The sequence below is a fragment of the Plutella xylostella genome, chromosome 27 (genome assembly GCF_932276165.1).
Source record: "Plutella xylostella chromosome 27, ilPluXylo3.1, whole genome shotgun sequence".
Taxonomy (NCBI): domain Eukaryota; kingdom Metazoa; phylum Arthropoda; class Insecta; order Lepidoptera; family Plutellidae; genus Plutella; species Plutella xylostella.
This window is the reverse complement of record NC_064007.1, coordinates 6,018,740-6,032,470: the sequence shown is the minus strand read 5'-3', so window position 1 is coordinate 6,032,470 and position 13,731 is coordinate 6,018,740. Positions and strand designations below refer to the sequence as shown.

At 37.5% G+C, this 13,731-nt stretch overlaps 1 protein-coding gene and 1 long non-coding RNA gene across 11 annotated transcripts in view; one reads left to right on the top strand and one right to left on the bottom strand.

Moving 5' to 3' along the window:
* Nucleotides 1-13,731, bottom strand: part of LOC105380755 (serine/threonine-protein kinase WNK1) — a 78,146-nt gene that overhangs the window by 43,817 nt on the left and 20,598 nt on the right. For 9 of the 10 annotated variants that reach the window (XM_048631044.1, XM_048631046.1, XM_048631045.1 and 6 more), the window contains 7 exons: nt 9,686-9,850; nt 4,811-4,910; nt 4,344-4,417; nt 3,801-3,957; nt 3,160-3,258; nt 1,722-1,820; nt 1,505-1,601 (listed from right to left, as the gene is read on the bottom strand). In XM_048631044.1, coding sequence (XP_048487001.1) covers nt 1,505-1,601; nt 1,722-1,820; nt 3,160-3,258; nt 3,801-3,957; nt 4,344-4,417; nt 4,811-4,910; nt 9,686-9,850 — 791 coding nt within the window. The remainder of the gene's footprint in view (nt 1-1,504; nt 1,602-1,721; nt 1,821-3,159; nt 3,259-3,800; nt 3,958-4,343; nt 4,418-4,810; nt 4,911-9,685; nt 9,851-13,731) is intronic. The other variant, XM_048631048.1, reaches the window with a different exon arrangement.
* On the top strand, nt 11,197-13,448 carry LOC125490773. The gene is made up of 2 exons (XR_007267903.1): nt 11,197-12,672; nt 12,768-13,448. It is a non-coding gene; the product is annotated as an uncharacterized LOC125490773 (long non-coding RNA).

Sequence of the window (13,731 nt, the reverse complement as noted above, 5' to 3'; positions counted from 1 at the left end):
ACTACTCAATGTGGAAGCTTATAATATATATATTTTATCTTTTATATATATATATACCTATGTATTATTAATAATATATTTTTTTATTTTTTTTTCTTTTTTTTTTCTTTGTTTCACACAGTTTCAAACAAACATTTGAAGGGTAGGGCCAGTGTCAGCTGTCTTCAGAGAACTTAACAGACGCCTGTCAGTGGCCACACACTCCTTTTGTCATCGCTGTTGTTTTGCCTGGTGTTAATGTGTGACATGCTATATACTATACATATCAAAACTATAAAAAACATGCAATACTGTTTGGCCGTCAATATAAAATTAAAATCAAAATACTCCTATTCCGCTCCATTTTGCGTTGCCAAAAGCCTTGATTGCTGGGCAACGACCTCTGTGTCCCGATTTTTTATTGCCATCTTTAGGTTGTACTCGAGGATCCGTTTCTTCGGTGCTGTTATTGCCGTTTTAGCGAGGTTGCCGATAGCGTCCTCGGTGTCATCCGCATAGTAGGTGCAGGCGGAGGTGTGCCTCGACAGCGCCACTACTGCGTGAGGTATGCTATCGTGCAACTTTATTTTGTCTTTTGTTTTTATGATAATGACAGATTCGTACGTCAATCCCTGTGCTTCGTGTATGGTTAAGACGCGTGATCCCGTTCCTTCTCCAAACCCTTGGCTGGTCAGGGTCTCTTTTTCTTCCTGTGTATGCGTCAGGAATAGAGTGTTGGTTTGGGATTTTGGAATTGCTGCGTCTGTAAACCTTTTCAGCTGCAGGGATTGGATACGCGTTGTGGCTGCGTATATGCCTGAGTATACTTCTCTTAGGGCGTATGCAACATCCATGGGGTTTCTGTATGAGCACAACAGCTCCTGGGTGATGTTTGCTACCAGTGTTGGGCGACTGTACCTTAGTTCGAATAGGTTCTCTCTGTCTATGTACGGTAGCTGGTTGATGTCTCCGATTAGAGCAATATCACTGGCACGGGACAGGCGGGCGGCAATTACGATTCTATATGTTGTAAATGTTAAATGTGTAATTTTAATTAAGTTAAGTAATGTTAAATTCTATTATGAATGTTAAATTCTATTTTGTATATTTTTTTTGAGCTACCTAACAATAATTGCGTGTTGGCCATAGCTGTTAAGCATTATTGTATTTTTATAATAAATAACACACACACACGCACTCACGCCTTGTACTAATGTACTCCCTTGCGGGGTAGGCAGAGGTGCATTGCTGCACCCACTTTTCGCCAGAGTGTATGTTAGTCCCAATGTAATAGGGGGCGGGCCTATTGCCATTTTACGGGCACATCCAAGACCTGAGAACAAATATCTGTGTTTAAACAAATATCTGCCCCAGCCGGGAATCGAACCCGGGACCATCGGCTCAGTAGTCAGGGTCACTAACCACTACGCCATTCGGTCGTCAATATAATAAATAAATAAATAAATAAATTACCACCGACAAGAGTAAGGGTCTTAAATTAATGGAGAAGAAGAAGAAGACTCACCAGCGCTGGGCGGCGGGCCGGCCATGTTCTCCTGCATGGCTGCCGCCTGCTGCGCGATGATGTTCTGCTGCTGCTGGATGATCTGCTGCTGCAGCACCTAAAAGTTATTATTTATTAATAATCATAGCATTATGCTGAGCCGTAATGCTTTTGCTTACATGATACATATTTATACACATATTGCTTATCTTAATTTTTTATATTTAATGCCACCGACCTGATTCTGGTTGGTGATCTCGTGGATGCCGAGCTGCTGGTTCAGCATCGGCTGGAGTTGGGACTGCGACGTCGTCTGCTCCATGAGGCCTTGTTGCACCTGCGGATTTAGTGAGGTTATGGAATCTGGAGACTAGTTGGCTTAACATGCCTGCTATGCCAAGCGCTCAAACTCTGTAAGTACATAGCTGCTAACCAATAGCCGCGTATCCATCTGCGATTCAATTAAAAAAAAAAAACAATATTTTTTTTCGCGAATTTTGAAAATCTGATTTTAGTTACGGGCTTAGATATAACATGCTGCACATGCTGGTTTCGGCTTAGTATACCCTTTTTGCAACACCCTGTGTATAAAAGTACCCTCGGTGTACCATACAAACCGAGCATTGGTTCGCGTTCTAGCAAATCCGAGGCATGCCTCAGATGGATACGCGGCTAATCGCGATTGCAAGAAAGATTTATGACAGACAGGATCTACGGTTTTGACTGAATGAGAAATAGATTGCGAGAAGTATGTAGTAAAAATGCGTGGTATGACGCAAAAAGTGGACCCTAAATGCTATGGGTAAAGCTAAGAAGTTATCCTGGATTATTTCAGCATGTTCATTTATGTGCAGCGTAAAATGTGTAATTTATAATAGCAGTAAATAGTAGAATTTAAAATACTTGATGAAAAAATAGGGTACGCTACTGATCATAGTTTGACAAATAAGGAATTGTTGGAAGCATAAATATTAATCGAAAACTGATGTGGTCTAGCTATGTAGGATTACTTCACCCTCTATATAGAGCATCTAGAAAATAATATATATCTATTTGATGAAAGGGCTGTGACTATCACATTTCAAAAATGAGCTCTTGCAAATTATACCTGTAACCCCAAATGAATATTTGAATACTAATTTGAAGGTCTAGGTCTAAATCATGCTCTAAGTATGTCACTAGAAAATATTATCATGATGAATTAATTTCCCTTTTACTAGTGACTAATGACTACCTGTCGATCCATGATATGCTGTAATTTTACTAAATTTTAGGTTGCATTCTCTCTATTATGGGATTCTAAGTTCAATAATATCCTTACTACCACTACTTAGTATTCGCTTTGACCATAGGAATATCGTATAAATAAGAACAGGGAATGGTGATAATCTTATCCAATCTTGTTGAAATTCATTTTACACACAAAAAACCAAAGGCAGGCTTTTTCTCCATATCGAGCAATCTCTCCATATCGAGGCATACGAAAGACACCTATCCAAGTGACCTATCAACTGTACATTATACACCATAACAACACCTGGATACATCATATATGGATCAATCAATCGGTTTATTCTACTTCCAACGTGATAGAAAAATATGCTCCCCTCTCCCAGCCGCTCTGTGTGAACGGACCCTAAGAAGAAGGTCATATTTCTACAGGGTTCAGCTGTTACCTGCTGGTCCATTATGTGCTGCTGGCTGAGCAGGTTCTGCTCCATCATCACGTGCTGCTTGATGTTCTGCTCCAGCAGCACTTGCTGTTGTTGCAGCAACTGGAAAATAAGGAATAAAATACTCCTGTTACATTGTGTAAATGCAAGTTCGCTGTACCAACCTGTGCCTTTTTCAACCAAGTTATTTTAGCATGCTATAAAGTGGTGATCAGATGTAGTCAGAAAATGGGCGATTAAGACACGTGAAGCTCAATAAAAATGCGGTAACGCTTAAGTTATCGTAAGTTAAAAGTATTTCACCATTGTGGGGTGCTTTATAAACTCATGAAGAGTTGTCAGAATAGATGCTTTCGGTCATTTGTATTGGCTGCCCATTTCTAACTCGCCATGATCGTGAGGTCCCTGACATAAAGTGTCTGCTGCCGTCTGCTCCAAGTACTTGCGACTCATCTAGTAGTCACTTGCGTGACTCTCACTGCGAATCACCTCAAAATTAAACTGTCCTCATTGTCTTTCGCACTACCTATCACTTTCTCCACAACGCCCAAGGTTAACTGGAAGAGAATGCTTTTAGCATTAAGTTCGCCTATGTACAAATTAATTTATGTGCAATAAAGAACTTTAATAATAATAATAATCACCTGGTGGTCGGGGTGCAGGCGCGACGACAGGCCGGCCTGCTGCATCAGGTTGTGCTGGAACACCCTCATGGCCGCCTCCTCCGAGCTCAGGTGCTGCTGGAACTGCTGCTGCAGCAGCTGCTGCTGCGCTTGGAAGTACTGGGATTGCGGGTCCAGTCTGGAAGAGGATTAGAGAAGAAAATATTAAGTCAGCCGAAAGTTATCTAGTCCGGTGATTAGGTTGGTTTATTCAGGGAAATACTTCACTCATTGAAAGGAGACCCGTGTCCCAGCGGTGGGGACGTGAGGGGTTATAATGATTCAGGGAAACAATAAACGGTAGCAGACTGCATTCATAATGTGTTCGGTAAACGCTCTGAGACTGAACAATAGGGTCGCAAATGTGGTATAGTGAACCGAAAGGGAGTGACTCAGGAGGTCGTTGTGAACTACATTTCTTCAAGACGTTTCGAAATTCAATATTTATATTTATTTCACCCCCTTTACCACTTTGGCAACACCTGTAAAATAACATAAAAACCTGACCATAGAATTAAGACTTACTGTACGGACCCTAGATTATTCTGCGAGTTGACGCCATTGACCACCGGCTGCTGTTGGTTTTGGATCATTTTCACCTGAAAAATATCAAAAAACTTAATTAAACACTAACTAGACATAATTGACTATACCTAACTGACATCGGGACTTTCAGAAAAGCAAAACTATTTATTAACTTAGTGACTAGATATAGAAGAAAGCACACAGTATTCTATTGACCCTTGTGAGAAGCCTTTGTCCAAAACTTCACTTTTGTTAGCTGATGGTAGTACGATGATGATGAGATTCGGGCTCTCATCATCATCAGCCAATAATAATCCACTGCTGGACATAGGCTTCTCCCATTTAGGCTGTAACATCCGTAAAATGACACAGAAAAACTGGTCAAGTCACTTGAAACGCACTGTACAGCACTGCGGCATATTAGTCAGGCCACATGAACCGACCTATACCATGGCAGCGACACTGACCTGCCTCAACTGGTTCTCGAGGATGAGCTGCTGCTGCCGGTTCTGTTCGTTGATGAGCTCCTGGTTGAACAGCATCTGAGCCTTCTTCTCGCTCCTCTCCCTGCAAACAGACGCGGGTTAGAAAGAGATAGGGTGTCAGACCCCTGCACGGGTCCGGGCGTTGATAAATGCCAACGTCACGTTATCGCGATACATCATAATTAAGATGGTGTGATTGGTGGAACGGACATCCGAGTCAAGCGGAAAGAGGATAAACAAGTTTATCGACGTCGATAACGGACCCGTGCCGCTGGGCCTGGACACAGTCATGTCATGTTAGATAGAGATAGAGTATGCCTGAAATACGTAGGCTCGCTATTTATTCAGAATCACGCACGTCTATTTATCTATTTAACCGAACTCAATTCTTATTAGTTACTATTACTAACATGCTATTGTGAATAGTTACTCACAGATCAGATAGAAGCAAGTTGCTAATTATGCCGAGAGCGGATCTCCTCTGTCTATTGTGATATCTGCCGGGTTATCGCAGTGTAAATCGCTCTTGTTATAGCTAGTTAAGACTCTTTCAGTGAGAATAGATCTGCATTGTGATATTGATGAAATTATAATGTAAAACAGTTTTGAAGCTATTGTGTGAAGCGATCAAAAGATTATGAAAAAACGTACACGTTATCACTCTACAACTATAGCTCCCTTTTAGCTTTTCCGTTGTATAGACTAGACAGGCAGGTTTAAGATATTACAGGCATAATCATCACAACCCATCACGTCCCCACTGCTGGGGCACGGGTCTCCTTCCAATGAAGGAAGCGTTAGTCCACCACACCACACGGGACCAGTGCGGGTTGGTAGACGATTACAGACATAATAAATTTAAAAAAAACTATACAATTAAGATCCGTAGGATTGACGTACTCTTTTATCAAATGTGACCTTATTATAAATATGTATAGTATGATTATAAGTATTTTCATAAAGTCAAGTTCAATGATAAACAGATATAAAACAAGCATTTCACGAAATGTCTTTTTAATCTTATCAACTTCCGTTTACAGATCATGACCGCAATTAAATTAAGTAACTACACTCATAGTAGTCACAGTACTCACAGTATATTCCGTGTTATAATAACTTTTATTTCACTAAAATAATTCATGGGATACGTTCCCAGTAGACAAACTGTTCGCACGTAAACTAGTGCATCTGTTAAACACTGTCTAAGTTTTTGTGGTAAGGCCCTAAACTTTGAACATTCAGCACACTAAACTGATACGCCGCTAACTTAGTCGGCTGCATACTGGGTGGACGCAGTATTATGACGAAGTATCACTGCACATCTTCACTATTTCCTTGTTTTAAAATCAAATATAAATTATTATAATAACTTTTAAATACCCTATCATTGGCATTTACATACCGAGTTTCTGAAAAACTAAACTTTAAACTATCACTCACTGTTACAGGACATCATCTAAAGAAAATAGCGCGATAAATGCACAGAATAATAGCATTCATTAAAGAAAAGAACGTAACTAAAATTAGACGTACAAAACAACCTTCTTGCCCTGTGGACGCCTACTGTGGCTTTGCAAACTCTAGCTCACATTTTACTGTTATACCTATACAGTATATTACTTCATTGCATCGCGATATAACGACATCGACAGTTTGATGAGCCAGTAGGTATAAGTCGGTAGTTCTGGACACCGTTGCTTTTGCTTATCTTTAAACTTCTTAAGTAGACTTTTATGGCTTCTGATAACTAAAATGGGACTTGTTTATGTTTTCAACAGCCAAATATATAAAAAAATAATTAAGGGGGTGAAGCTGAAAAGTACAATAATAAACCCCAACCGTGTATCATCAAATCTAAACATTATTAACATTTACTGAAAGTTTACATTGCGTTAGGCTTTCAGCGAGCAGGGCTTGCTTGTATTCAAAATAATTACAGCCCTTTCAACTTTGCACCAATCGCAAAGCGGGAGTAAACCCTCCAAGAGGTAGACGTAGTGTTGTTGTGCACGCAAGGTCACGGGGGGGAAACTGTATCAACGGTTTTATAGCCTTATTTACTCCGGCCACCGTCACCATGGCAACGTGGGGGGTAAATAACAACCCACACGCGGGGGGCAGGGGGGATATGCAAGAAATATGGGCAAGTATGAGACGTAAATCATTGGGAATGGGAATAAACGGGCATCGATTATACTGAATGAATGAATATGAGTGTGAAAGCTATTATGGAAACGGATACATACACTGGAAAGATTATTCCTAGATCTGTCCTAGTTCCTATTCCTATACTTTTGTATCAAGACAAAAATCTCTTGTATAGTGGCAGTTATTGCTACAAATGTGCATGTTTTTAATTATATCCTATAATTTAAAATATTTTAAACCTTCATAATCATATGACTAAGGGTGCCCCTTTACGTTTGTGTTGCGTTTATCTTCTCTAAACCTTTTGAAGTTTCTATTTGGCAAGAACACAACTTGAAAGTATAACCAATCATTTGATATCACAATAAGGAGCCAATTAATTAATAATAACATAATATAAAACATCACAAAATTCTGAACGAAAATTGTAACTTATCTACCGATTACCTAACAATGAAAAGCGAAATGAGACTTCTAATCCCCAATTAAAATTCCAGAGCCACACACGCACACACACTACACAAATTCACACGAACTCACAAAACTATAACCTGTTATTACACAGTTTTTATCAACTCGAATCACACTCGAAAACTATTTCCTCGTTACCAAAAAACACGTGATAAAATATGTCAAACTGCATTTACCAAAACACATTCTTATCATCACCGCACTAAGAGCGAAATCGCCTTGCTCTGTACACGAGGTGTCAAAAACATGTGTTCTGTGCGAGGTATCTTTGTATACTGTGTGTTTGTTGCACTGTGCTTGATCCATTGTTGCGTCAGAATTAATTGTACGCAATCGACCGGCGAATATGCATTTAAAATCAAGAACGGTTTATGCAAGAGATGACCAATTAAAATTTATGAATTTTTTCGCCAAATAAATCTAGTTTTTTGTAACGTACAGATTTTCTAGAAAGGCCAGTGATGGATACAAATTCTATTTTCTATTTATAGACATGGCAGAGCTAGAGGTTTATAGCAACATCTATGAAGATAATGACAGTTTAAAAAGTATGTAAAGTATAACTTTTAAATTGTTAAGTACTTACAACGAAAGTGGCTCATCGGAAAAACAGCTAAACCAACATGAATGTACAATAAAATACTCGATACATTCGCCTGCTTGCAGACACAACCGCTTCGGAGGACAAAAACCTCGATATGCAAATAAAATACCGTCTATGTCGTCATCGCGTGACAAACAATACTTCTACTTTCGCTATGTATTTGTGCCGATTTACTCGGTTACCTGAATGTCTTATGGGATGAATAAATATATATTTACTGTGCAATATAAGCAAAGGGTGAGACAGGGCTTCTATTAGACAAGACTAAATTTATTATAGCACAGAATAGGTTATTACGAATGTTATTTAAGATTTTTCCAGACATTTTCTTTAAAGTAAAACACAAGCAGATCAGTCGATCCGATGAATTCTAAGATCCAGTGAGGAATAAATAAATAATCTGACCACCGCTTTATAAGTCAATGTGATTTGCAATTGCAATACAAATTTAATAAAACGCAGATTTTTTTTATAGTTTAAGCTTGTGCCGTGTGCTAAACCGTAATAAAAATATAAGTTTGTCACGCTAATAAACGATTACTCGCACACCAAAGTAAAATACGAATTAATGCAACTAATTAATAATGTATGTTTATGTGAATGTTTATAATGTACTCTTGCATAAACCACTCCCGCCGCGTCAAAGGGGCCGGCGTAATCTTCATGTCAGTATAATTAGAAACTGCACTCAATCAGGGCCGCTCAATACACGATCATCATCATTATTTATCATTAGTTAATACAGAAATAATTGATATTATATTGTCCTCGTTCTTGAATGGGCATTTTAACCTATTACCTAGGCAGAAATTATTCTTTGAAGAGCTCATAAAAGCTCTGGAAAACCAGTTCATGATGGAATAAAATACATTATTACACCACACTACGATAAACAATAGGTAATTACCTACAGTATTTACATCTAAAACCAAAATCTCTTACAGTGAGACGCAGACTATCTAATCAAGATCAATGAAAACATTTGCTTTCCGCATCTAAAAAACCTTGAAAACATATCTCACTTTGTAAAATAAAAAGAAACGTCGAATAAACTGGGCATTTAATTAGCGATAAAATGTACGGTATTTTGACAGTGTCCCAAGATGTAGAGATATCAATTTGCGAGTGTGACAATCTTAGCATATTCTACTGTCTGTGACGTCACGATTTGGCAATTTATCACCGCGAGTGTCATCACATCGGCTACTATCGGTCATGTCTATGTTGTGATTAGTAATACAGGAAGCTAAATATAAGAAACTTTTAATTGCTATTTAAAATGAGCATAAGTTAGTATTGTCTGGTCCGGTTATAAAATATGTAGATATAGGCTGCCATCCCCGTTAGGCAAAATGTTCTTAGCCGACTGAGTTAGCCACTTATTATTATTATTATTTAATATTTATTGCACAAATATGAGATACTTATCGGTGTAGTCTGTGTAGTGTTCATAGTTTGCTAGTTTTGCGGTAACTTTAAGCTGTTTAAGAATTTGGGAACACAGGCATATGATGGTATTTGTATCGCGCTCCTGTCTATGATATCAAGTTTTCTTTACCATTCTCTTTATAATGTATGCCTTTCGTATTTCAGTTTTCAGGCGACACCTTGGCAACACCCTGTATAGCACGCACCTGCTGAGGCTGATGAGCTGCGACTTGAGCAGTTTGAACACGATGCGCGCGTCCTGTTCCATGATGAGGTTGGCCTTGGCCATGTCCCGGGCCACTTCTTCGCAGTCGTCTCGCTCCATGTCGAATTCGAACTGGATGGCCTCGTTCTCGCGGTGCGTGTTTAGTCTGCGGGTTTTGGTAATGGTTTTAAGGATATTCCTTATTTGTACACAAAAATAATAGGACTTATTCTAATACAAAGGTACAAAGGTGGTATTGTAGCTAAAAGCGATTTCTTCCAGACAAGTTTTGGTTGGAAGAACGTGATGAAATAGGGCTGAATGTACTATGTAAAGAATAGAATGTATAGTCGTTTGCAATAGAAACCAACAATCATGTAAACAAATATGGCGGGCTGACATTGACAGCGTATTGTTTATGCCCATAGTGATGTCATAGTGTTCTAATTAGATTAAATATATAAGCCATAGACTATAAAATAAAACTGATTATATATAAAAAAGTGTTTATTAAAACAAATTTAAATCTTCGTCTTCGTCATCATCACTATCAGAAGTGTCGCCGGTGACCGTAATTATAAATGGAACCACTGTGTCATCGCCAGTATCTAAAATGCCGTCGAGCTTTTTCATTTCTTCCTCTTCCTTTTTTCGTTTTGGTTACTTATATTAAGCTCTTGAAATTATTATTTTATTGTATTCAAATAATATTAAATTAAAATAATTTATTAAATTAAAAATAAAAGATAACTTCAGATTACGAACAACACTAACTTTTCAATGACTTAGGGTGGCTTTTATCAAAGTGATAAATGTATTTAACTTTTTATTTAAACACAATTTGAAATAAAATTTCGTAAAACATCTTTTACCACGACTTAATTATGATTAGTAATCTGTTAAACCTAAATGCGGTCAAATGGCTATTTAACTTTACTAAACACATTTATCTACTACACATGTCATGGCGTCAGTCGCGGCGAACAGCTGACCGACCGGCTGTCAAGAGAACTTTTCCATTTCTAGCATTTTTCCTCAGTGCAATGATGTCTAGTTGTTGTCTGTGAGAGATTCAGAGGTCATTGTTCAGAGGTTATGTTGAGATTATCTAATAAATAATGGATTTGTGGGATATTTTGTTTGATGACGATGATGAAGAATTACTTCTCTATATGAATATATGAATAGACCTCGCTCATTACGCTATATTGCAGAAAGAACTAACTTATTTGAGACAGTACCGGATAAAAAATTTGTTATGAGATTTCGTTTGACAAAACAAACTGTATCGCTATTCTATTCTATTCTATTCTCTGTGGGGGTGCAAGTACCTGCACCTGGCTCTCTCGAGTGGAACCTTTGTGCATATGCCCAAGGTCTAAACTGCCTTCCTAAGCTTGGACCATTTCCACCCTGGTCCACTGCGGGTTGGTGGGTTCACATATTATTATCTAGATGTGCTAGATCTAGATATGCAGGTTTCCTCACGATGTTTTGTTTCACCGTAAGAGCGATGATATACATTGTACTTAAGTTAAAAGAACTCATTGGTACATGTCAGCGCCGGGATTCGAAACCCGCATCTCTGGCGTGAGAAGCGGGCGCTTACCCGACTGAGCTACCACCGCTCGCTAAACTGTATCGCTTCTACTAGAAGAAATTCAACATCATCTTGAATTTATTACCACCAGGTAAGTAGCTAAGGTATTGAAATAATAAAGTTATCTGACTACATAATTATCTTATACTTTTATTTATACCTATAATTATTGTTACAGAAATAATGCAGTTACTCCAATGAACCAGTTGTTTTGCACACTCCGATATTATGCAACTGGCAGTCAGTTAATTACTTGTGGAGATGTGATAGGTGTGGAAGAACCAACAGCTTGCAGAATCATTCATAGAGTTACTCATGCAATAGCATTATTGTATAAAATATACATTAAATCTCCTGATACCATTCAGGAACAACGTTTTTTTGCTCTCTATAATGTGGAAGTATGGTTCCAATACATTGCACAATAAATCTTGTTCTTCCCTTGTAAAATTAGGGGCACGAACACGAGAAGAAGCTGATTGACTATTCATTTTACTTTGAAATCACAACAACAAATAAATACAAACACCACCACGCGGTGAAAGCCGAAATAAGTTTTGTTTTGAAATAAGTAGTGTTATTTTCTCTATGTTTGAAATTGATAGATTGACTCCGTTTTACGCTGAGTCGTTTCGAATGTTCAATAAAAAATATGAAGTCTCTCATTAAAAAGATGTGGAACTGAACGTAAATAACAAATTGCAGGATGCTAAACGCATTTAACTAAATAGTAATCAAAAGACCATGGTGAATTATGAAGCTAAACATGTTTAGGATAAAATTGTTTAGTGCATTAAACGAAATTAGCTAAATGAATTTATGTAGTATTTAAATAGAAGTTCGTAACAGCCACCCTTAGGGTGCTTTTATAAAAGTGATAAATGTATTTAACTTTTTATTTAAACACAATTTGAAATTAAATTTCGTAAAACATCTTTTACCACGACTTAAATATGATTAGTAATCTGTTAAACCTAAATGCGGTCAAATGGCTATTTAACTTTACTAAACACATTTATCTACTGTCATGGCGTCAGTCGCGGCGACCAGCTGACCGACCGGCTGTCAAGAGAACTTTTCCATTTCTAGCATTTTTCCTCAGTGATGTCTAGTTGTTGTCTGTGAGAGATTCAGAGGTCATTGTTCAGAGGTTATGTTGAGGTTATCTAATAAATAATGTATTTGTGGGATATTTTGTTTGATGACGATGATGAAGAATTACTTCTCTTTATGAATAGACCTCGCTCATTACGCTATATTGCAGAAAGAACTAACTTATTTGAGACACTACCGGATAAAACATTTGTTAGGAGATTTCGTTTGACAAAACAAACTGTATCGCTTCTACTACAAGAAATTCAACAACATCTTGAATTTATTTCCACCAGGTAAGTAGCTAAGGTATTGAAATAATAAAGTTATCTGACTACATCATTATCTTATACTTTTATTTATAAGTAAGTACCTATAATTATTGTTACAGAAATAATGCAGTTACTCCAATGAACCAGTTGTTATGCACACTCCGATATTATGCAACTGGAAGTCAGTTAATTACTTGTGGAGATGTGATAGGTGTGGAAGAACCAACAGCAGCTTGCAGAATCATTCATAGAGTTACTCATGCAATAGCATTATTGTATAAAATATACATTAAATCTCCTGATACCATTCAGGAACAACGTTTTTTTGCTCTCTATAATGTGCAAGTATGGTTCCAATACATTGCACAATAAATCTTGTTCTTCCCTTGTAAAATTAGGGGCACGAACACGAGAAGAAGTTGCTTGACTATTCATTTTACTTTGAAATCACAACAACAAATAAATACAAACACCACCACGCGGTGAAAGCCGAAATAAGTTTTGTTTTGAAATAAATAGTGTTATTTTGTCTATGTTTGAAATTGATAGATTGACTCCGTTTTACGCTGAGTCGTTTCGAATGTTCAATAAAAAATATGAAGTCTCTCATTAAAAAGATGTGGAACTGAACGTAAATAACAAATCGCAGGATGCTAAACGCATTTAACTAAATAGTAATCAAAAGACCATGGTGAATTATGAAGCTAAACATGTTTAGGATAAAATTGTTTAGTGCATTAAACGAAATTAGCTAAATGAATTTATGTAGTATTTAAATAGAAGTTCGTAACAGCCACCCTTATAGAGTTCGATGAGTAAAAAACTAAGATGACAGCTTGTCAAATACTTCGAAATTTTTACGTTGCAAATGTTTTAGCAAATTTAACTTATAAATACAAGTTAAATCGTGTTGAAGATAATGTGAAAACAATGGTGCGTTCGTTGAAATCAGACTATGTTCATAATTGATCGTCAAATGTATGTGATTACGGAGTAATCGTGACAATTTGGTTTGTTTACATGATTGTTGGATTCTATTGCAAACGACTATAAAGGTAATGCTTTTGTATGGGAGAACATTTT